Here is a 23,467-nt window from a genome sequence, read left to right as displayed (position 1 = left end):
ATGACCAAGTATTTGTAAGTCTGGAACACAATGTCATTCTTCAGCTCTCCCATGCAGACCTGGAACCCTCAGCACCACAGAATCCAAGAATACCTAGCACCTAAGCCTGGGGATAAACTAGTGACCAGTCAGCCCTTGCTCCAAAAGGACAGACCCTGTCTACTCCATGGAAGATCTAATGCTTCTCAAATAATCAGGAGGTCACTTAATTCAGACCACTGGGTCAACACTCCTAGCAAAGCCCGCTCTTTCAGTATTGTCTGCACAGCCTTGCTGTTCTGGACTGCGGGGACAGCCTCACAGAAAGGGGAGCCAACACCAATGTGGACAGACACCCAGATGAAGGGCAAATACCTAGGAAAGCTCTGCGTACGGGGTATACTTGTTGGCCGACATCTATTAGAAATCCAAAACAGAAGAGCTTTGAAGAAAAAGAGGGGCCTCCCATGCATCTCCCAGACAGAAGGTTACCTAGCTGGGATCTCCTCTGCATCTGGCAATGAGCGTTTTCTGTTGCCAGCTCCCCCAAAGTGTGGGAAGAGTGGGAAGGACTTTCACCTTAGGACAGCTCCTGGAATTCAGAGCATCTGCCCTGTCGTTGTTAGATGAGTGCGCAGGTGCCATCATTAGGCAGTGGGGCCAAGTTACTGAGATTTAAAGCTCTTCGCCTCTTGCAGAGCTCTCCAGCTTATCTTCAAACTTATCAACTGGCTCATCCGCTAGCTCTAGCTCTCAGCTTTACTGACCTTTCTTGCAAATCCATCATCATTTCTTTCAAGGTGTTTGCTTTCCTCTTCCTCTGCCCCCATCTTCTCTCCTCTTGGTCCTTGAATAAGACAGACGGGTCTTTGTCTACCGCTAACACAGTAGCATCCTTTGGATTCTACCCTCTAAAAGCCCATAAGCAAACTACTCTTTTTATTTTTTAAACTTTTTATTTTTTCAAACTTACACATTGTAAGAATTGGACAGAATGCTTCCATATGCCCTTTCCCAGACCCACTAATTCTGTTGTTGTTGTTGTTGTTGTTAACATTCTGCCATATTCATTTTATCGTTCTTTCTTTCTCTCCATATATACTGTTTTTACCTGAACTAACTTTTCAGAGTTGGTTGCTTATATCCTGAATTAAGTATGTAGTCTCAGTGAAGTTATCAAATTCAGGAAATTCAAAACTGTTATAATGCTTTAATCCACAGTCCATATTTCAGTTTTGTTAATTTTCTCGATAATGTCCTTTTTAGCGTTTGGGGTTGTTTGTTTGTTTGTTTGTTTTCTCCAGTAAGGATCCAGCCTAGGATCCTGTATTGCATTTCATTGTCAAGTCTCTTAATCTTCTTTAATCTGGAACAACTCTGCAGCCCTTTCAAATGATCCTTATGACACTGATCTTTTTGAATGATGTAGGTCAGTTTTTCTATAGTATTGTCCTCCATTTGCATTTGTTGAATATTTCCTTGCAATTGGATTCGGATTATACCTCTCCAGCAGGACTTTGCCTCTTCTCTTGGGTCAGTGTTTGTTCTAACAAGCTGATTATTCAAATATTCTCCAAGGGATTGAAAACCTAATCGCGTATTACAATCAATGGGGAGATTTTTACACCCTAGGTGCTGAGGTCCTGTGTTAGTAAGTGCTGATTCAGTAGGACGGAGGCAGAATTTTAGAACCTGTATCTTTAAAACTTTTCCCAGGTGATTCTGATATATGTAAGGCCAGGGCTGAGAGCCACAGACTTCCTAGGTCAATTAGCACAGCCTCCTTTCTCCTTTGATATCATGTCCCCCCTTCTTTGCTATTTTCCCCACTGCATCAGCCCTTATCTGCTCAGGGAAACCAATGTGCCAGAGAAATCCTGGCGTGTTAAGGAGCCCATTTCGATGCACATGGTCTGTTTCATGGTTGCATTTTTATGCGCACGATTTATATTGTGACAAAATGTGAACATAGTTCTTTCTGCACACAAAATAGAAAGTAATGCAAATCATAACAGAAAGAAAAGCAGAGAAAAGAAAAATCCTTGAGATTTTAAAGCTGGAGGGCTTTAAATTCAAGTAAATTATAGACCATATTATGCTATTGGCACATGGCAATCCGCTTTAGCTGGCCAACTAAGGAAACTACAGCTCTCTGTCAGAATTAGGCTTGAATGATGCTAATTATAAATTAGGGCCTTAGGAACACATCCCTTCCACAAGACGCTAGTCCTAGAGAGGCCTTTCTGCCCCGTCAGCAGTCTCAGAATCTCCTTGTACCGTGTCCCAAACCCACTAGACAGTCTAAGAGTCCTTGTTCATAAGGAATGATTAGGGGATGACTGGTTTTCTGTTTTTGTCTTTCAGTTTCTTTGTGGGTTTTTGTGGGGGGGGGGTTTCTACATCTTTCACTTTTCCCTCTAGGTATTTGCCTCAGTAAAGGGGGAGTATTGTCCTCTCTTTAGTTCCTGCCACAGAATAGTGGTGGCAGCAGGACACCTCCCCTCTATACTTCCAGTAACACAATAAAGGAGGTTACCCCAGACTGGAGGGAGGTAAGAGGAGGTGGGGATTTTCTGCATTTGCCTCGTTACTTATTTGGAGGCTCACAGTGGGCTGTGATCTCTTTGAAGGCCCAATGGAAGGAAGCACAGAACAGTTCAGGCCCCAGCCGCAGCACAATGGCTATTCATGAACGGAGGAAACGCGATCCCTCTCCCAGGCCAGGGCCGGCAGGGTGGGGAGGGGAAGGAGGAGGAGTGCCTCCAAACAAGATTCATGGATCTTTAGCAGAATCTAAACCAACCGGGAACATTTTTTTAATTTGGTTCTTAAACTTCAAGTGCATCTGTGTGACTTGGAGGACTTGTTAGAACACGGATTGCTGGGCGCTACACCCAGAGTTTGTGAATCAGTAGGTCTAAGTTCTGGGTCTGGAGCCCGTCCTTTGAGAACAACTGATCTAGATATTTCCTAATTCATCTGGTGGACAAGCTTCTGGTTTTATCAACTTTGTCCTTGTAAAGACACACACAACTACATAATACTATCATCATGGTAAGGATAACAACAATAGCTAACAGTAACCACACAGGGGGTTCCAGCACTACTGAGCACATGACTGGTGTTAGATGATTTAATTCGTGTCCAGGGTGAGGGAGCGAGAGTTAGTTTTGAAGCCACGTACTGACCCAAGCCTACAGCCTCCAAACGCAGACCCCTCACACTGGGAGGTGAGGATCTGAGGAATGAGGGCAAAAGAGAAAAGTAGGGAAAATCTTCTCCCAAAGAGTCAACTAGCACAACTTTGCAGGAGCATTACTAGTAATTGTTTCAAATTATGTCCTCCTTGGCATTTACCTTCATTAACAGGAGCTCTAGGTAAAAGCCTAAGGTGAGCAGCTGTGCAGGTGTGTGTGTGTGTGTGTGTGTGTGTGTGTGTGTGTGTGTGCTCTTCTTGCTCTGCTGTTTTCTAATCATTTGACCTCGGGCAAGTCCTTAACCTCTTTAAACTTAAGCTGGGCATCTGCAAAATAATAATAATAATAACGATAACAACAACAATAATAAATACCATGATAGATTATTTAATGGCTACAGTTTCCTCCCACCCAATAGGTGGGGCCCTTTGCCATGTGACTTTGTAGCTCTTCCCATCAAAATGTGAGGTCTATTTTCCCTACCTTCAAATCTGACCCGGCCGCATTGATCAATAGAATGTGGCAAAAGTGATATGTGATTCTAGAACCTTGTAGCTTCCACCTTTGTCTCCTTGCAGAACTCCCCAAACCATCATGTAAAGAAGGCGGGGTAGCCTCGTAGAGGAAGAGAGACCACGTGGAGAAGAACGGAGATGCCCCATCCTGCAGCCAGCACCACCTGCTAGTCATGCGAGAGGCTACTGTGAACCTTCCAGTTCAGCTTACCCTCCAAGCTAAATGCACCTGCAAGAGTGAGCTCAGGTGAGACCACCAGAGGAACCGCCCAACTAATCAACAAAATCATGAGAAAAAGTAAACTGTCATTAGGTATTATTTTCATCTCCTAGATTCTCTTCTTCATAGATACTGTGCAGTGTCTCTTCATGCTTCTCTCCTCAGAGAGTGAACTAACTCAGAGAGACTATTGATGAAATGGAAAGACACAAATACATGCCACTTTCGCTTTGGAAGTGTTTTGTGTCATCTCCAACCCCATTCCCAGTCCCATGTTCCAACCCCAATTCATCCTTTTTTTTTTTTTTTTTAAGATTTTATTTATTTATGTGACAGAGAGACAGCCTGCGAGAGAGGGAACACAAGCAGGGGGAGTGGGAGAGGAAGAAGCAGGCTCATAGCGGAGGAGCCCAATGTGGGACTTGATCTCGGAACGCCGGGATCACGCCCTGAGCCCAAGGCAGACGCTTAACAACTGCGCTACCCAGACGACACCCCCCCCCATTCATCCTTTGATTGTGGATTTAGAACACTATGGTCGCTGCACAAACAGTAATCAGTAGTCATGACATACATAGCATTTCCAAGCATAAAATCTTAGTATTTCAGTTCTTATTCTTTCTTCTGTAGATTTCTATTTCAGGTTAAGTGTTCTACATTCTACCTCGTGGCTACACGTGATGGGAACCAAAGGAATGACAGATAATTTAATAGTGTCACTAATTAATATAACAAGTAGGAACTAGTGACTATTTCTGGATGAAGACTCCATTTGAAAACATGCATTTGAGATCTTCATCAATATACATTCCATTTCTGTGCACGGGACAATGATGACAGGGCTCTTATACTGTTGAAGTCTTTTCTACATTCTTAGCAGAGTGATGGTCCTCCATGCAATGATTTTGACCACCTTGTGTTATGATTTTATTATTTATTCTCACATCCCCCATAATGTCAGGCAAATAGAAGGCACAAAATAAATGAATACAGAATAGATGATTGGATTAAAGTGATAAAATCCCCAAGTTTCTTTAAAATGTGAATTTTAGGTAAGAATTGAAATCACTTTCTAACTCTCCATTCCACCCCTTCCCAGCTCCTTCACCCCTCTCCTTCCCACTCCCCTAACTCTTTTTAGGTTACTCTATTCTCTTTTAGGCTTAGTTCAGATATTCCTTTTGCCAGAAGATATTTCCTGAAATCTTCACACCAGTTAGGAACCTTGATTTTGTATTCCATGATAGCCTGTGTATATTTCTATTTCCCTCAACAGCACAGCAGACAGTGAGCTCTTTCAGGGCAACACTTTTGTTGTTTATCTTTGTGTCTCAGTGAAAGGTAGCAATAACAGCTGTTATTTCCTAAATGTGTACTAAGGACCAAGTGCTGTAGTAAGCATTTTACATGCATTATCTCTCCCCACCCTTGCAACAGCCCTCGGAGGTAGAGGTTCCATTTTATAGATGAGGAAACTGAGGCTTAGAGAGTTTAAGTAATTTGCCAGGTCACGAGCTAGTACGAGGCAGAGTCAGGGGGTTTGACCTCAAAGACTGAGTTCTCAACCACTCTGTTCGGATGCTAGTTAGGTCCTCAAGAAATGTTTGTTGACTTGATGAACATTTTCCTAAGTTATTAAATTGAACAGTCACCAATGTCTCTTCCCCTTTCTTCTCTTATAATTTTTTTTGGGGGGAGTTGAGGGGTGATTAAGAGATGAAATGGGGGGAATTAGAAGGGAGAAAAAGGAACTGGAGGATTAGCCCCTGAATGAAACACTATATTATTATGTATTAGACATATTAAACCCTAGATACACACAAACTTTAAAACACTAAGGCAATAAAAAAAATGCATGGCCATTCAACACGACCATCGTACCTAGACACTGATGGTAGATGGGTCATTTGCTACCCAAGTGGTCAACAATATCACCACTTCCATACCACTTCAATCAACTCATTTTCCCAGCACTCCATTACATTCTCCCCATTTGATTTCTCTGAGCTCTGCTCTACTCCACTCCACTCCACTCCTCACCATTCCACTTCATTCTGCTCTTCTCCATTCCATTCCATTTCACTCCATTCCTTTTCATTCCACTGCACTGCACTTCATGCCATTCCACTCCCCCCTTCATTTTGCTTCACTCCATTCTACACCTTTCTTTACCTTTCTACAAAACTTTACAATGTATTAAGCACTATGTTCAGAAGCTGGAGGTGCAAAGTTGAATAAATACAGTTCCTATGTGCACGTTTGGATTTTTCCTGTCATCACCTGATAACAGACCATCTCAACTCACAGCCCAGTTGTACTAAGTAATCCCAAATCATCACAGACCGGTGTTATCTGATTAAAAAAAAAACCAAACTGACACACAAAGAATTTCTTTCTACCAAATTCCAAGCAATTAAGTGGAATGATTTTATTTCTCTCTTATGCTCTTCTAGGTATCGCGAGAACACCTTTCAAAATTACTTTCAAAGGACAGGCGTTTTACCTTCCAAGTGACTTTTCCTTTCCAAATGTCTAACTACAGCTACTCATAATTGACTGTTAGAGAGTAAATGCTCCAGCTAAATCAAATGATGATCTAGCAGAGATGCCTTGACTAAAGCGTTCGAGTCATGGAAACTGCACTTTTAGAAACTGCCTTTGGAAGGAGCATAGCTTTTACACACTCAGCTTCCCAAGACATAGTTAAGATTTTGCCTGAGCTTCAAGAAAAAACTGGGACACGAGTCATGACTTGATGACTACTTGATATGTAGTCATTCTGGTGCCACATCTGGGAGCTCATAAACATTGCAGTGGATTTCACCTTAGAAAAAGACTAAGAAACTAAAACCCAAAACACACCCTGCTCTGTATTTACCATGATCTGACCCTGTAAATCCAACTCTGGCACTGGGTCATGTGAGCTCTCTTACACAGCGCTGGGCTGGCCCAAGGGCTAGTGTGCCTGCACCACAGCTCTGGAGCTGCGTGTCCTTGACTCATCCCAGTGGAGCCCGGCCACCTCTGGGAGCGCTGTCTGTGTTTGTTTCACAATGGTCAAATGTGAGCAAAAATGGGAAAACAGTTTTGCTAAAAGGCAGTCCTTCAGTGTTCAGGCAGATATGTTTCTGTTATAGTTTTTATTCAGCATGTTGCTTATTTGACATACTTCATATAGGTACCAGTATAGCATATGAGACATACATATATATATATATATATATATATATATATATATATATATATCAGTACAAGCTGTGCTTAATTGTTTTTCTGTACTGATATATATGTATATAATATATGCTATATACTTAAAATGTATACTTCATTTTTGTGTATTAGTTGTGAAAAAATTTATATATCTATATTTATCTATATATATATATTCCCAGGTGTAAGTGAATACTCTGAGAAACTGATGTTAGAATGACATTTTGGCTGAGACACATTCAGCCTAAATAGAAGGTGCTCCACCAAGAAGCATTCAATTTCAAAATAAGTGGCAAGTCTCACTGACATCCATGACTAGAAGGGCTCAGGAGTTGGAGATTTAGGGAGAGTACCATGCGGATTCATGATGGCAACCTCAAGTACCAGCTCTCCTGCTCTCATTTCCTGTCTTCCCTCCTTACTTTCCAAGCCCAGACAGGTCTGAAACCGTAATGATCAAACTAGAAGTGGGTAAAAAGCTAGGTGTGAAATGGGAGATTTTGGACAAGTTCCCTTTCCCTACTTCAAGCCCAAAAGGATGAGTGACAGGAGAGGAAAAGCTAACATTTACATTGAATTCAGAGTTTGGGTTACTTCCTGAAATGAATTATCTTTGTTAATGGGTTGAGAGTGAGTGTTGGGTTTTAAAGTCATATAAAGAGCATCCAGAAAAGTCATGAGGCCTTCCTAAATTCTATTCAGAGGCAGTGTGCAGGGAAGATTTATAGTAAAGGAAAAGTGGAGATAAAAACAAAGTTCCACAGGTTACTCAATGTAGGTTATGTTTGCTTTGTGACTAACGACGACGTATGTGCCTACTAGCCAGGAACCATATGCAATAGCAAATCCTGCACAACGCAGAAGAAAGCAAAGCCCTAAAATGGGCGTTAAGTCATACGCATGGTGTTGGGCTTCTACTTTCTTTCAAGTATTTGGTTTGTTTATTAGAAAACTACCAAATGAAAGAGCGTTTCTTATTTGCCTTTGCAAATCACACTTCGGGAATGACACTGTTGCCCCAAACGGTGGCCTAGAACCCCGAGTGGTAAGCAGGACTGAAAGGATGAACACTGCAAACCGAGATACTCTGTGAGCAGACTCTACGACCGCACCATCGCTGCCCCCCAGACATTGGACCCATCTGTCCTTTTGTGGCTGCCATGTGGAATTGGTATGTGATTTAGCTTATTTGACCATATTCACAAATCAATCATAGATTCCTAAACCTTCCCTTGCTTTGTGACTCTTTCCACTCTCTTCTGAGCATAAACAATTGTGACCTAGGTGCAGGGGAATTTGCAAGGTACTGATTTCGATTTCTATTTCCTGTTTTTAGGTTATGCCTAAGACTGTGACCCCTGACTTTGGTTCAGAAATGTGGCCAACCTGCAGGAGTATGGTTTTGACATCGCAGCCTAATTATCTTTACCAACTTTTAGTTCTATCCTAAAGATTTTTCATCACACAAAATGCATTCGTGCATCATTAGCAGCTAGGACACAGAGGACCTAATCACCCCCTTGAGTTGTGGCATTGCCAGCAGAGAGAATCTTTTCAAGCAACGGGCTTTCTGAGACCCTTACAAGTCACACCCCACACCCATTCTCCCCTTACCTGTTCCGTGGTGCTGGAGAAGGGCCGAAGAGTCCAGGGGACCCAAGGTGTCTCTGTAATTCCAGTCAGCTGCAGATTGGGGTGCTGTCTCTGTCTGCTGTCGTGGCTGGAGTGTTCTGTTGTACTTCTGGTGAAGGCCTCCGTGGTGTTCCTAATAAGGTGTTCCGGGCTATCTGGAACTGCATTTAAAGTAGTGGGGATTTGGGGTGGAGCCGTGTTTCTAGTGCTCCTTACTGAAACTTCTGCTCCCAGGCCAGCTGAGGTAAAGAAAGGACAGTTACTAAAATTACCTTCATGTTTTGTGGATTCCTCACATAAAAGCAATTTGACTTTAGAAGAAGAAGACATCTTTCTTAACAAGCATGTGGATGAATTTCAGGTATATGAAAAATCAAACGTTTTGGACTGTGACGATGTTCATTTGCCCTGTTCAATCCACCCATCCTCTATCCATCTATTAATAACATAGGGTCAGGGGAGTTGTGGAAACTGCTACCAGAAATCCCCAGCTCTGTGTAGAAGACAGAATTAAATTTACTGTATGAGCACTGAGGGAGTCACGGAATTGGCTTCACGGGGTCCATGAATCTCGAAAAACTTCCTGCCCAGTCCTGAATATATGTCCATGTATACTTTTTTTTTTCCCTGTGGGGAACTTCCATAGCTTTCATTCAACTTCTCAAAGGGGTCATTAAACAAAATACCAGGTTGAGAATCACAGCTAACAACTTACCTAACTTCGTCATGAAGACTGATGACTCCCAGGAAAGCAATGACTTTCTCTTACCACAGTGTAAACTGTTTCTAATCCTAATTGTGTGAGTACCAGATCCTGGGACCGTTCTAGTTTCTAAGCTCCCTGGCTTCTGGAAGGACAGTCAATTGATTTATAACTTATGAGCTGGTGGGATTAATTGATAGCTTTATTTTGCGAGGCTGAATTGCCCATATTTGAAAATAATTGACTTATGAATTAGGTTCACCTAGCCATAATTATTAAACATGCTCTCCATCTGTTGGGGATCTTGCTAACCACGCGAATCCTGATTCAGTGAAGATTGTCAGAGCCCACACTCCTCCCAAGCCCTCGGGAGATGCCAGCGCTGGTGCTGATGGTCGTTGGACCACATTTTGTGTAACGAGACCTAGAGAACACCTGTGTAATACGAAGCATTGGAAAGGTCTGTAAGTTATGGGCTGAGGTAGTATGTTTAGATGCTCCTATCAACTCCATTATGTGTCAGAGTTTCCTGGGATATAAAATCTTGCCCAACTAGATAACTATAACTTTGAAAATTTTCTGGTTTACAAACTGGCAGAAAAAAAGATTTTATTTTTCATTACTCCTTTAGTGGTTTATTCAACCAACTATTTCTTCTTCTTCTTTTAAAGATTTATTTTAGAGAGAGAGCTAGAGGGCATGGGGGAGGGGCAGAGGGAGAGGGAGAGAGAGAATCTCAAGCAGACTTTGCCCTAAGCACAGAGCTGATCCAGGGCTTCATCTCAGGACCCTGAGATCATGACCTGAGCCGAAACCAAGAGTCGGACGCTCTAGGCACCCCACAACCATTTCTTAAGCAACTACTATGTGCTGGTGAAGGTCCCCTGAAGAGGCTATTAATGTTTGCCTTTTCCCTGTTCTGGTCCACCTTATTGAGCCCTCCTTTGAATCTCATTTATTTCCATTCCAATTTCAACTGAAATATTTTATATGATAATGTCTATAAAGAAGAGGGAGTAAGGCACAAAAAGAGGATGAAAACAGAAAAAGTATTTTTAAAATTAAGGAAGATGTAAACATCAGCAGTTCTCTTAAAGCTTCCTGAAATAATCATGACTAGCAAGCATCCTTCCCTTGAGACGTGGAAGGTCATACAAACCCTGTACATGGGGTTGCCAGATTTAGCAAATAAAAATACATGATGCCCAGTTAAATTGGAGTTTCAGATAAAGAATTAATAATTCAGAATATTTAGCATAGCTCAAATATAAAATATTGCAAAGGTTATATTACATATGAAATATTTTATTGGGAATATACATATCCTAAAAAATTGTCATTTATCTGAAATTCAAATGTAATTGAATGTTCTGTATTCTGACAACCCTACCTGTACATCTACTAGACCTAGACTGATAGATTTTTGGACATTCTCGCTAGTTTCTGTTTGTTTTTTCCTTCTGAATCTTGTGCCACTTCCACTGCTATTGTGCCCATGTCACCGCTCTGAACATAGACCAGATTTATTTATCCCTGGGATGTTTTCTACATGACAAACCTACTGGTTCTATTAGCAATATTCCTTTATGATAAACTCTAAGAAGCAGTCTTAATTTTGCAGTCTTAATTGAATTAGGCACTAGAATGTTCTTTCAAGCAGACATTTGCCTGTTGTTGGGATGTAAAAATTTCTGTATGTGGCGATTAGTATTTTGGTTATTTTGGGCTTTGGCCAACACTGATCCTCTGAGTTGACTACCACTTATGACGATTTTAGCTTTCAGACCCTCAAAAAAAAAATTTAATGATGGGTTAGGACAAAAACAAGCTTCCAAATACGTAGCATGTAATTATGTGTCTTAACATGTCAACCTATGCTTGCTCTTCTTCACTGAGGAGCAGTTGGTAAGTTCTTATCCTAAGAACTTTTTTTTATTAGTCAGCTTACATGATTAATTCAATGGATGAAACAGGACTCTCCCAAAATTAGATAAATGATCAAAACCCCCTTGGAATTTCTTCTGTGAATAACATAGCTTATTACCATTACATGTAGCTTTGAAACATCTTATGGAAAAAACTTCAGTCTTCTGTAATTGTCTTTAATTAACCTTCTAAATGTATTTTTAAAACTCTCCAAATGATACAAGTTCATTTTCCATTTTAGGCCACTACCTTTTTTCCAAAGAAAGAACCAACAGAATATCCAAGGCCAGTACCCCTTCATTTTGTGACTGTGTTTTTAACTTGTGCTATTTAAGAAGCAGGAAAGAACCTTTAGTTTTAACATTCAATTTCCAAATGTTGTGCATCTTAAAGCAGTGGTCTGCAAACTCCGGTAGGCATCAGAATCCCCTCTGGAGCTGCTTAGAATATTGAAGTGTTGGGGCGCCTGGGTGGCACAGCGGTTAAGCGTCTGCCTTCGGCTCAGGGCGTGATCCCGGCGTTATGGGATCGAGCCCCGCATCAGGCTCCTCCGCTATGAGCCTGCTTCTTCCTCTCCCACTCCCCCTGCTTGTGTTCCCTCTCTCGCTGGCTGTCTCTCCCTCTGTCGAATAAATAAATAAAATCTTTAAAAAAAAAAAAAGAATCTTGAAGTGTTGGCCTTTCACTAGGAGGTTTGGTGGGGGACCCAGCACCTGCATGTCTAAATTTCTCAGTGATTGTAATATCTCTCTAACTATAAGGTTTTATCCATATACATAATATGAGCCAAACTGAATTCTAATCATTCTTTACATGGGTATTGAAGGATTTTAAGGTAAATGGGAGGAGAGGAAATCCATTACAGAAATACATAAGGCAATCAAAATATGTTAATCTTTTCATCTCCTGAACTCTGTTGAAATGGGTGTTATGAAATTATATTAAAAATAGTAGATCTTTGGATGTTTTGGTATCTGTAAATTCTTCTGATGTTCTTTATAAAGGTATATACATTTTACAGTTCATGAAAGAGCAAGATGTGTTTTGACACATGCAAGGAAAGTTCTTACACAATGGAACAATATATTGAAGCTATTTTTAAAAAGCTTTATTGTACCACTGCTACCACATTGTTTCCACATTATACATAATTCCTCTTAGAACACAATTCAAGATAAGGGACACCATCCTGGGTCCAATTTAAAAGATTTTAGCACGTAAGTTGTAAATAGCTCATCTGTAAGATGATTTGCAATGACTGTACCATAACAGGACCATATTCTGAAAATATATTTTTAAAAAGCAACACACATTTTAGTTTATTATCTATGAATTAGCTCAGATGTGATCAATAATAGAAATGTGATTTTTGTATGATGATAAAAAATACCCAATTTGTCAGTTCCCCTCCCTTAAATGACACAAATAACTTTCAAGCATGTTGAAAACAGAATAACTTGAACAGAACTCATTTTGGAGATAGAAAATTTCAACTATATTGGGACTTGCTTTTCTGTAGGAAGATGCCAAATATACTATGCCTTTTAAAAGCAGGGAAATAATGCAGAAAAGATACAGCAAATGAAACAGAAGATACCTTAGAAAAAGGATGATTTATGTATCTATATTATACATTAACTATATTAAACAAGATTGGGCTAGAATAAGCATGAAGTGAAAGGGATGTCAATTATAATAGTCTAAATAATTTCTAGAAATGGTAAAAAGAATAACACTTCAGAAAATGTAATCAATAAAATATAGGGTACATAAAGCAAAAAGGGTACATATCTAAAATTTGAGAAAGTAGACTACAAGGTGAAAAGTTTGTGAAAAGAGATATCAAAGATGGAGAATTTGCAAACGGTGGGAGACAACAAATAAATCATTAAAATTTCATTGACTATTAGAGTATTCAAAAAATACTTTATAGACTTAAAAAAGATCCAAGGTTAGAAATAAAGGAAGTAAAATTAACAAATGAACATTTACAAGGCATAGGAAAACATCAAAGCAGAGCACAGGAAAAAATTTAAATTAAAAAAAAAATGAAACCTAATTAAAGCAATACTTTTGAAAAGCCAAGTATTACTCAACTACTATACTATGAGTTGCACTAGGAAGATGTGCCTGGTGTATCCTAACGTCCCATGTTTTCTTCTGGGACATGTATGTATATTAGATGGTGGGTAGAAGGAAACTCAGCTGGCTGGAGGAGGAAGAATGGCTTTTAAATTCATCACTACCAGGCTGTGGGAGAGGGATGCTGAAGCAGGTGCTACTTTACCAGGGTCAGGAAAAGGGGAGATGGATAGTGCGTGAATAATTCAGATTTGTCCACTAGACACAATTGGCACAGTGCCTAAGGCCCATGATATCATAGGGCCTACAGAATCATTTAATTTTCTTGAAAATTAAAAAAAAAAAAGAACTTTCAGAGTTAAAGAAAATGTTTGCTTAAGATTTTTTGTTCACAAAATAGGAAAAGAGGAGGATTTGGAGGCCCATGAAAATCAATTAAATTATTTAATTAATTAATTTATTTTAATGGAGGGAGGGATCCACAAAGACATAAGAGCCCAGAGCTCATGAAAGTCAGATGCAGCCAGGGGTGCGCCCTGATGAATTCATTGACGTGTCACAGGCTGAAAATGGCGGGGGGGGGGGGGGGTCTGGATGTGCTAGATATTTTTTAATGATCACATATATCATAGATTAGTAATCAATGATCATATGATTTCCAATGATCACATAAATCAATGGTCAATTGCAAGGCCCATGTTTTTATAATCATGCAAGGAGAAAACAAACCCTAACACGGCTATGACAGCCAATTTGGTCAAAGTAGAGTCTGTATGTAGAAAAGACACTGTGGTTTGTTTTGTTTTGTTTTTCCCCTTCAGCTTTCTATATTTACGAGCATCCCCACCAATCACTAAAGGAAGCAGCTTCTATTAAAACCCTTTCTCCCAAGAGTATATATGATTGCCGACCTGTTACAGCACCTATGCATTTTATTCCCTGATCCACGTAACTACAATTAAACAACTACTTTAATCAGCAGTTAGAGCAAGTCTGACAGCAACATGGTTTCAGCAGCGAAATCTCTTTAAGTGATTTCACTAGCTCACTCATGGTAGGGACATTTGAAACTATGTCTGCAAAAATTTTCCTGCCCTTAGGTAAATACAAGATTTGAATGAGTGAATCTATAGTAAATGCTAAGGACGTGTTGATTGGTTAACCAACATCCTACATACAATGTTAGTCTCCATACAGTAAGAAACACGTGAGTGAAAGTAACTTATTTATTTGAGAGAGAGAGAGTCCAGGGGGAAGGGCAGAGGGAGAGGGAGACAAGCAGACTTCCCCCTGAGCATGGAGCCCAACTCAGGGCTGGATCTCAGGACCCTGAGATCATGACCTGAGCCAAATCAAGAGTCTGACGCTTAACGGACTAAGCCACGCAGGTGCCCGGAAAGTAACTATTTTAGATAGCCATCTAACTGTTTATAAGTAGGGAGACTTGGCGTCCTTTGGAAAAAAGTATCCAAGTGATGGCTGGAATTCTGCACCCTCCATCAAGAAGATTTAAAATGACTATGTTTTAAAGAGTTTGTCAAACGCACTCAGAATGCATTTTTATTCCTAAAGTAATAATCTTTTTCAAAAAATTAAATGTGTGATTATATAAAATTGTAATATTATTGAATAGAACAGAATTTGTTTTTTCCTTATTCTTTATGCATTATTGATAACTGGTTTGTGTTAATCTATAGAATAAGACTCTGAAATTATATACAAGGGATTTCTAAAAATTATATTCTGAATACAGTGACTCCATGGACGTAGCTGTACAATGTAACACGAATATGTATGAGGAAAAATTGAGAAAGTCTGTCAGTCACCTTTTTGTTTTATTGACACATTGCTAAAGGCAAAATTGTTTCCAAAGAGCTGGATATCTGGCACCTGATTGACAAAAGAATAGAGAGAGAGAATGAGTTTTTTCTATTTTTAGCCAGTTATGTTACCATTTTGGAGACAATGTTTTTATTATTGCTCTTATGACTCAGAATAATAACAGTAAGGGTCTAGTTTTATAAGTTGATTATAAAATGTTGATTTTTCTTTTTTTATGATTTTATTTATTTATTTGAGATGGAGCGTGAGAGAGAGTGAGCACTGGCGGGGGAGGCGTTAAAGGAAAAGGGAGAAGCAGGCTCCCCACTGAGCAGGGAGCCCAACAATATATATAATTGTGCTACCAGATTATCATATTTAGTTATCAACTCTTTAAAAACGGACATTTGGAGCCATTCATTGAAAACATCTGAATGCCATTTAATTTTTCACTATGGATTCTCTAGCAAATCAATGAGATTTCATGCTACGGGTCAACTATTATCATTCTGTATCTTTGATCAATGGTTAAGTTTGACATAGACCAGAAAAACATCTGTTAGCTTATAATTGTGTTAAAACAAACTACATATTATACATGTGTGTTCAAATATAAGATTTTTTTTTGTACCACAATTGTGCAGAATTTCATCCTGCTTTTTTCTAGAAGTCCATTTTTCTTCCAGCCCACATTGTTGGGCATGCTTTGGATATGGCACGTTCAGAGGTTAACTGTAAATGGTCTATTTCATCCACTTACTTTTGAAGTAAAGTCCATCATTGGACATGTTCTGCATGGAGGTCAAAGGAAATCATTTTTTCCATTAATTATCTTCTATCTTGAGTAACTGTTTGCTGATCTATATCCACTTTTTAAAAGTTCCAATGAAACTTTCTGCTAAATAAGGTTCTATTTGGGGGACTAAGAAAGAATCTCACTTCTGCTTAATGGTACAACAGGAATATTTATAATGTTTCTGTATTGTTTGGGACAGGCCTTGCTCAATGAACTATAGGAAAAGAAATATACAAATTGGTGTTATGTGCAGTATATTCTCTGATAAAGTTGAATTATCTAACTGACTTTTATAATTTTTATCTTCTTCTCATAGTCAGAAGTTTTATAAGCTCAGGACTGTATAGTCAACTTCTATTGAAGAAGAGCCACTGCATTCAGCTAGCATCTAATTAAGTACTTATTTTGTTTATGAAATGAATGAGTGATAGAAAACTGTCCAAGGATCAGCATGGTGAAAAGACTCCTGTAAGCCGCAAAAATAAACACCTAATAAAAAGATGTAAAAGTACAGTGAATGCTGATCCCCAAATAGGGTTATGGATCAAAATTATCTCGGGAACTTTAAAAAAAAAATCAGGTATTAGCCCAAATTTCTTGAAACTGAATCTTGAAGGTGGTAGGAGAGAAGAAATGATGGCAATGAGTTCCTTCCCTCCCCCAGGGGAAGCTTATGTAGTCAATTGGGCAAAATTCTGTGGTTAAGCATTTGGAAAACACTCTATGATGGAATGTATACTGGACAAGGAATTAAGAAATTTGGGTTCTAATCAGACCTCTGCCACCAGTTAATCTGGGATAATTCACTTGAACTCTGTAAATTTCAGTCTCCTCAATGATGGGCTTCATTTCTTGATAATATCTCCAGTGATTTGTAAGGTCCGCTTGTACCTAATATATAATGATTCTATTAGTTTTATCTTTCATGACTTCCTAAAGCAAGTCTCTACTGCAGGAGTTAATAAGCAGTAAAATGATTAAGTAAAATAGAGAATTAAGCAGCGCCTGGGAGGCTCAGTCGGTTAAGCGTCAGACTCTTGATTTTGGCTCAGGTCATGATCTCAGGGTCTTGGGACCCGCATCAGGCTCCGTGCTTGGAGAAAAAAGAAAATTAAGCTGTATCCACAAATAAAATCCCCAGCACGGGACTGAACTGTGTGCTGCACCAGGAATTTCTTTTTCTTTTTTTCTTTTTTCTTTTAAAAGATTTTATTTATTTATTTGACAGAGAGAGAGACAGCCAGCAAGAGAGCGAACCGAAGCAGGGGGTGTGGGAGAGGAAGAAGCAGGTTCCCAGCAGAGCAGGGAGCCCGATGCGGGGCTCGATCCCAGGACCCTGGGATCACGGCCTGGGCCAAAGGCAGATGCTTAACGACAGAGCCACCCAGGCGCCCCTGCACCAGGAATTTCTGTACATGTGTAGAAGTTTTTACTTGTATCTGTCATCTAGATTATATCCATTAATGGGCAACAAATTAGAAGACCCTGTGGCTACACATTGGTCCTTACCATTTCAAAAGTATGTGACCTCTTGTACCTCTAAACATTAGTACAAGAGATTTGCAAAGGTGCAATGTATGTTCTCATTTTTCCAGTCTTCTCAAACACCATTCTGATGATCTACTAGTTCCTCCTAATCAGAGAACAGAAGTGTCCACATCAGCGAAATTAATAATTTCCTGATCATTGGCTGGAGTCATTACATATGATGCTGCGCTTACGCCTGATTTATGTTGCTACATTGAAAGCTATCTAACCAAAGTGCCTACAGTGTGGTACAAAAGAGAAACCCAAGAAATATTTGTTTAACTAAGAAAAGCGGCAAGGAAAGAAGGGAAGGAAAAGTAAGAGGTAGAAAGAAAGATGTTGGGCTTATTTAATGCGAATAATGAAGTTTTCCACATCAGTAGGAACCCCACGATCCATTTCCAATAGCTTATGAATCTCCCATAGGCATCGTGTTGAGGTAAGCAGACATCCCTTTAATGTGAAACAAACAAACATAACACAGCATAACACTGAGCAGAAGAACATTCAGAATCAATTCTGAAAAGGATAGCTCACCTTTTTTTAAGCAGAGACTTCCATTGACCGGTTTTCCCTCCTGGTTGATATCTATTTTCATCCAGCTATGGAGGTATTTCCTGTCCTTCTTGACCACTACCTTGGAGCCTTGTTTCTTGAGAAAGAGAGAGGTATTTTCCACCTCAAGGAACCCTTCCTGCTCATGGCAAGTCCACCGGGGTGCCTGGGAGCAGTGGGTAGAGATAGCTGGTAGGGAAGGGCCACGAGAATTGGAGATGCCCAGGCACAGAGCAGATTTAACATGAAGGAGTTTTCCATCCTCAGTCCACATCCACTGCTGGTTCTGGCTGGTCCCATCACACAAACCCACGACCACTCTCTTATTTTTGGAAAGGCACTCTTGTTTATGGACATGGACAATCTGAAACCCCTCTGGAAGACGAGATACTCATAAAGTACTAAGTAGCAAATTATAAGGCCCATCAGAAAACAAAACAACCCACCCACAAATCAGCCAAATGACGGTATGAGGCTTACTTATCTTTTGTTATTGCTATCGTTTCAAGTGAATATTCCCAGAATCAACGCATGTGATTTAAAATCCCAAGGCTGACAATGTCAAAATGTCATACTTGGCTCCCTTTCTTTTACTTTCACATGGCTCAGGGAATAAAACACCCCCACTGAAATAATGAAAGCAATCTTGGAAAAGACACAAACCATCCAAAGAATATGGTGTGATATTTGAACCCATATAGTTAAATATGCTGAAGTTATGAAAAACCCCCATTCCCTATCTAACCATTTTAACTCTTTCCATCATTCATCACCATCCCCACTCTAAAAAAGCCCCCCCCCTTTTCCGATTCTTAAGTTACCACTGTAGTGTTTGTATACAAATTGCATAGTTTGAATACAGTTTAAAAATTGGATGTATTTATACAAAACCAAAACAAAACAAATTTTCCCACCCGTCTAAACTTTTTTAGCTATTTGCAACCAATGAAGGTATTGATGATCACAACACCATTTCTTACAGTCCTGGAGAGAAGCATTTCTCTATATTGTGACAATATCTACAACCTCCCCTCGATAACTAACAGATTAAAAAATATCAGCATTTCTCGATATTAAAAAAAATTAAGCATCCAATTGTTAAACATCAGTATTAAAAAGTGAAATATTCAGGCTCAGAAATGATTTTCCGAACTTTTACTTAATTTGCTCAGCTCTCTCACAAAAATATTCAGACCTTCCTTCCAGATAACAACTTCCAAATAAAACACACCACCGTTCTTCACCCCCTGTAGTTATATCTCCTTAGACTTTCTTTCTTTAACACACACACAAAACAAACCTATAACCTGATAAGGAAAAAAACATGGAGAATGCCACAGACTGTTACACAATAATCAAAATTTCTCCTCAAGATGCTTCACTCTGTGCTGTCAAGATGCCATTTCGGGAGCTGCCCGAGGCATTTGGAGGACATGAGGAGGCCATTTATTTTCTTTTAGAGAAATCTCAACAGTGTGGACATAGCTGGCTCCTTTTACTCCTCCTCCTCCTCCTCGTCTTTGGTTAAACTGCCATGGAGACCTGGCTCCATTTCCGCCCCAGTTCAGGCACTTTTCAAAGGACAGAGACTCCTCTGCTGGCTGGCGGAGAAACACCACAAGAGAGGCAAGCCCACTCACCTGAATCCCCAAAGATCAAGCAGGTAAGAATCGCCATGTAAAATTCAGCCTCCATTTTCCACTTAACAACTGTTCATGCTTTGCTTGGAGGGGGGGGGAATCTCCCAGATAAGAGAAGCAAAGACTAGGAAGGAAATGTGCCTTCATGGTGGGGGAAAAAGTCAGTGACGAGCACTTCCTCCTATTGAATTGTTTGGGGGAGTTTTACACCAGTGTCCTTTTGTCTGTTTCCTTAGAAAGAAGGGATTATAATTACCTCTCCTTTTTTCACGGAGAAAAAATTCTGGCCTCCAGGAGTAGAAGAAAACTTGTAAGTTTTCTCCTGCATCCCTGTGGCACATGACGACTTCTTAACCTCAAGAGGGAAGAAAGGAATTGTAATCTTAGGTAATAGAATGTTCCTAAAACATGACATCTCTTCAGGTGATGTTGATTCTGCTGAATGAACCCGTGCCATGTAATTTATGAGGATCTATGACAAGTGATAGAAAGACATAAACATGTACTGCTTGTATAATGATATGCTGGGAGTCTATTGAGGAAAACCACATAATGATGGCACTTCTAGATCATTATCCCTCAAGTGATGACAACATCACATTGCGAGATAGTTATCTCTGCTGGGGAGAGGTGGAGACTACAATTAAACCCATCTCATTACCTACGCCAGGCTTCCCCCAAAAGATACTAGCTTCTTTCCGATAGGAAAAAAAAAAAGTAGATGCTTTATTCAATACTTAGTATTAAGAGTAGTTTATTGGCAGTATGAAACAAAGTCAACACAGCTGCATTAAAAATTCATATTTGAGCAGAACGTCTAGTGTTTGCTGAGTGCATTTTTTTAAACTTTGTCTCTTGAGGATTAAAACCTTCCAGAAATTTAAGAATATCCATGGCAGCGTCCTTTTGAAGAACTTCTGGAAATGGGACCAGTTACTTCATTCCCAAAGGCATCTGCCTTCTTTTTTTGGGAGAGAGATTCTAGAGAGACAGAATATTCAAAAATTCCTTCATAGTAAAAGAGAGACAGGTATTTAAAATTCTGGATATGTCATAGTTGCTACAAATTTGTTTTTCCCTTTTAAAGTAAAATGACTCACAATGTAGAAATACAGTGGCTGGAGTTCTGGAGCAGAAACGACCTCGATGCCCAATAATAGAGAGTAAATACATATACACCCAGTGACAATCATTGTGCTCTGTAATTGATTGACAGGAGGTACTGATAGATACACATCGAATAGGTAATATTATCAAGACACATTTCCATATAAAATAGTACTGCTTTTGATTTTTTTTTTTCAAAAACAAGGACTTATTTGTTAAAAATCCATTATCAATCACTTGCGACCTTAACGGCAAGATTCTGGTAACTGAGAAAGGTAATAGCACTTAAAACAGGAACAGTTTAACAGCTGACAGTCCATTCACAAGACAGATTTTGCAAACATGAAAGCATCTAAACACACAATAATAATTTCTTCAGCAGCTCTTTCAGTTGTCATCGGATGACATATGTCACCGAGGATTTCATAACATACATTCTGTGTGGCGGATAGTCGATACGGACAAAACAAAATCTCCTTAGCCGTGTGAGAAATCTGTCATACCTCCATCAGCACAGGACCTTCAAAATAACGTAGGGGACGCTTACAAATGCATATTCATATACACCAGGGGCCGGCGATCGGTAGTTGTTGCCGTCTTCCACAATCCGTGCCACAGCCTGGCTTCAGGACTTCTCTTTCCTTTCGCTGCAGGAAGCTCCTTCTAGAAGCCTCAGGTGGGTAGCTGGTTAACTACCCCTAGAGCTCGATGGTCTGGTAAATCTTCAGAGGATCACTGGACAGTTTCTGCCGAGAGTCTGCTCTCGTACAGGCACAGGGCATGGTGCACAAATTCATACTGCTCGCTGGTCTGGACCATTCCACCCCTGCAAGGAAGAGAGGAGACAGTAACTTCTTACTGCTAACATCCTGCAGTCTTCATTCACAGACACCACACCAAGCTAGGCTATTATGCCAAAGGCACAGAACAGCTGACCTGCTGATTCTTTTGTGACGCCTCTTACCTGTGTCCAAATGACCCAACTGGTGAGCCCGATATGCTAATGCATATCAAGGGATTAACACAGTGCCCGGTCATCACTAGACCCCTGACTAATTTTACCTCCATACCATTACTGCGGAGACAGTACTGCCCTATGGATTAAATACTCCCACTTTGGAGCCACCCAGGCCGAGGTAGGGTCTGAGTTGGAATCCCTCGTAAACCAATTCTGAGCTGTGGGATCTTGGGCACGTTCCTTAAAACCTTTTCTGCCTCAGTCCCTCCTCTGTTAAAGTGGGATACTAACAATTGCTGGTGCACAGGATTGTTGGCGAGTGTTCAAGGAATTCGTGGACCTGGAGTGTGAGCGTCTCTTCTCAGGTACCTTATCATTCATCTCATGTTAAAATGGCTTATACACTTGGCTTAAAATTGAAGTCGGTGTACCAAACAAAATTGCACAAGTGAAAAGAACAGCTATCCTGAAAGGGTCTATCTGAGTATGTGGTACGGAAACAGCCTTAGTCTTTAGGTGTGGTATGCTGGGTCTGTATCTAAACACAATAGTGGGAGGGACTTAAATGAGCTGGGGAAAAGGGGATTGGCTCTTGCTTTTTCCCCCTTTGTTACCATCATTATCATCACTGGTTACTCAGAGGCACCTTTTGTTACTGGATTAGTAGAAGGCTGCTTCTCCTTATACTTTTATAGATAAAGTAGCTGTATCACATTTTGCTCGTTACCATGATGGTTATTTACTTGGCAAAGCCGCCCACAGTGGTATAAATGTTACTTATTCCTTGTGCTCACTGAGTAACAGCATCTCTATTAGGAGTCTCTATAACTATGTGATCATACAACTCATTTTGAAATTACGTTTTAGCCAGTTCTCCTTAGCAGTTGTTGCTAACATCCAAAATAATTCTTTCTAGACCGTGTAAGCACTCAACTTAAAAACAAGATACACTGTTTCACTGTAACGTGATTTCTGGTTAATGGTAATAACTAAGACTGACCTTATATCTATATTTACTTGTCAACCTCTATAAATATAAGCTTATAAGATATTAAGATACTAAGCCTTCACCCTTCTCAACTAAGCAGAGATGTTAAGTTAGTAAGATTTCATCCTTCCAAATTAAACTAAGCAGCTTGACAGGATGCCAAAATGCTGTATTTGGCAAGAAATTCAAGGTAAATTTCGGGGGCAGCAACATAATGGCAGAAGTATTCATCAGTCTTTTCTCCCCAAACTAGACATTTTGTTGTATTAAAGACAACTTTCTGGCTAATGTGTTCCTTGGTCATAAGTTGACAACAAAAATGACAGTCTGAGGATGTGGCAATTCTTCTTAGCTGGATGGTACCACCTGGGCCCACCTAAAACCACAGCAGGTGTGCAAAAGATGCTGGCTTTGACTGAGAATCTTAAGATCCAGGCACAGTAAACACTAGGGCAGCTCCAGGGAGCTGGCCTCACATAGCTCAGGGAACCACTAGTCTTCCCTTGAACTGCCCACGGAATGTGGAGCCTTACCTGTGCTCCATCTCCTGGGCTCTGCTCTATGAGCTCCCTCACCATTTACTCACTTTGAGGTAAACTCTCCCCTTTCTT

General features: G+C 40.1%; 2 protein-coding genes across 4 annotated transcripts in view; both read right to left on the bottom strand.

Moving 5' to 3' along the window:
* The window catches only part of PTPRB (protein tyrosine phosphatase receptor type B), a 110,530-nt gene extending 90,600 nt beyond the window's left edge, over positions 1 to 19,930 (bottom strand). For both annotated transcript variants that reach the window (XM_026500029.4, XM_026500030.4), the window contains exons 1-3: positions 19,804 to 19,930; positions 18,146 to 18,538; positions 8,736 to 8,992 (exon numbers count right to left, since the gene is read on the bottom strand). In XM_026500029.4, the coding sequence (XP_026355814.2) occupies positions 8,736 to 8,992; positions 18,146 to 18,538; positions 19,804 to 19,858 (705 nt within the window). In that variant the 5' untranslated portion in view covers positions 19,859 to 19,930. The remainder of the gene's footprint in view (positions 1 to 8,735; positions 8,993 to 18,145; positions 18,539 to 19,803) is intronic.
* A 613-nt stretch (positions 19,931 to 20,543) lies between these two features.
* PTPRR (protein tyrosine phosphatase receptor type R) overlaps positions 20,544 to 23,467 on the bottom strand; it is a 236,535-nt gene continuing 233,611 nt past the window's right edge. For both annotated transcript variants that reach the window (XM_026500025.4, XM_026500028.4), the window contains one exon: positions 20,544 to 21,736. In XM_026500025.4, the coding sequence (XP_026355810.1) occupies positions 21,643 to 21,736 (94 nt within the window). In that variant the 3' untranslated portion in view covers positions 20,544 to 21,642. The remainder of the gene's footprint in view (positions 21,737 to 23,467) is intronic.

The sequence above is a fragment of the Ursus arctos genome, unplaced genomic scaffold, assembly GCF_023065955.2.
Source record: "Ursus arctos isolate Adak ecotype North America unplaced genomic scaffold, UrsArc2.0 scaffold_21, whole genome shotgun sequence".
NCBI lineage: Eukaryota > Metazoa > Chordata > Mammalia > Carnivora > Ursidae > Ursus > Ursus arctos.
The sequence above is the reverse complement of the archived record's forward strand: the minus strand, read 5'-3'. Positions and strand labels throughout refer to the sequence as shown.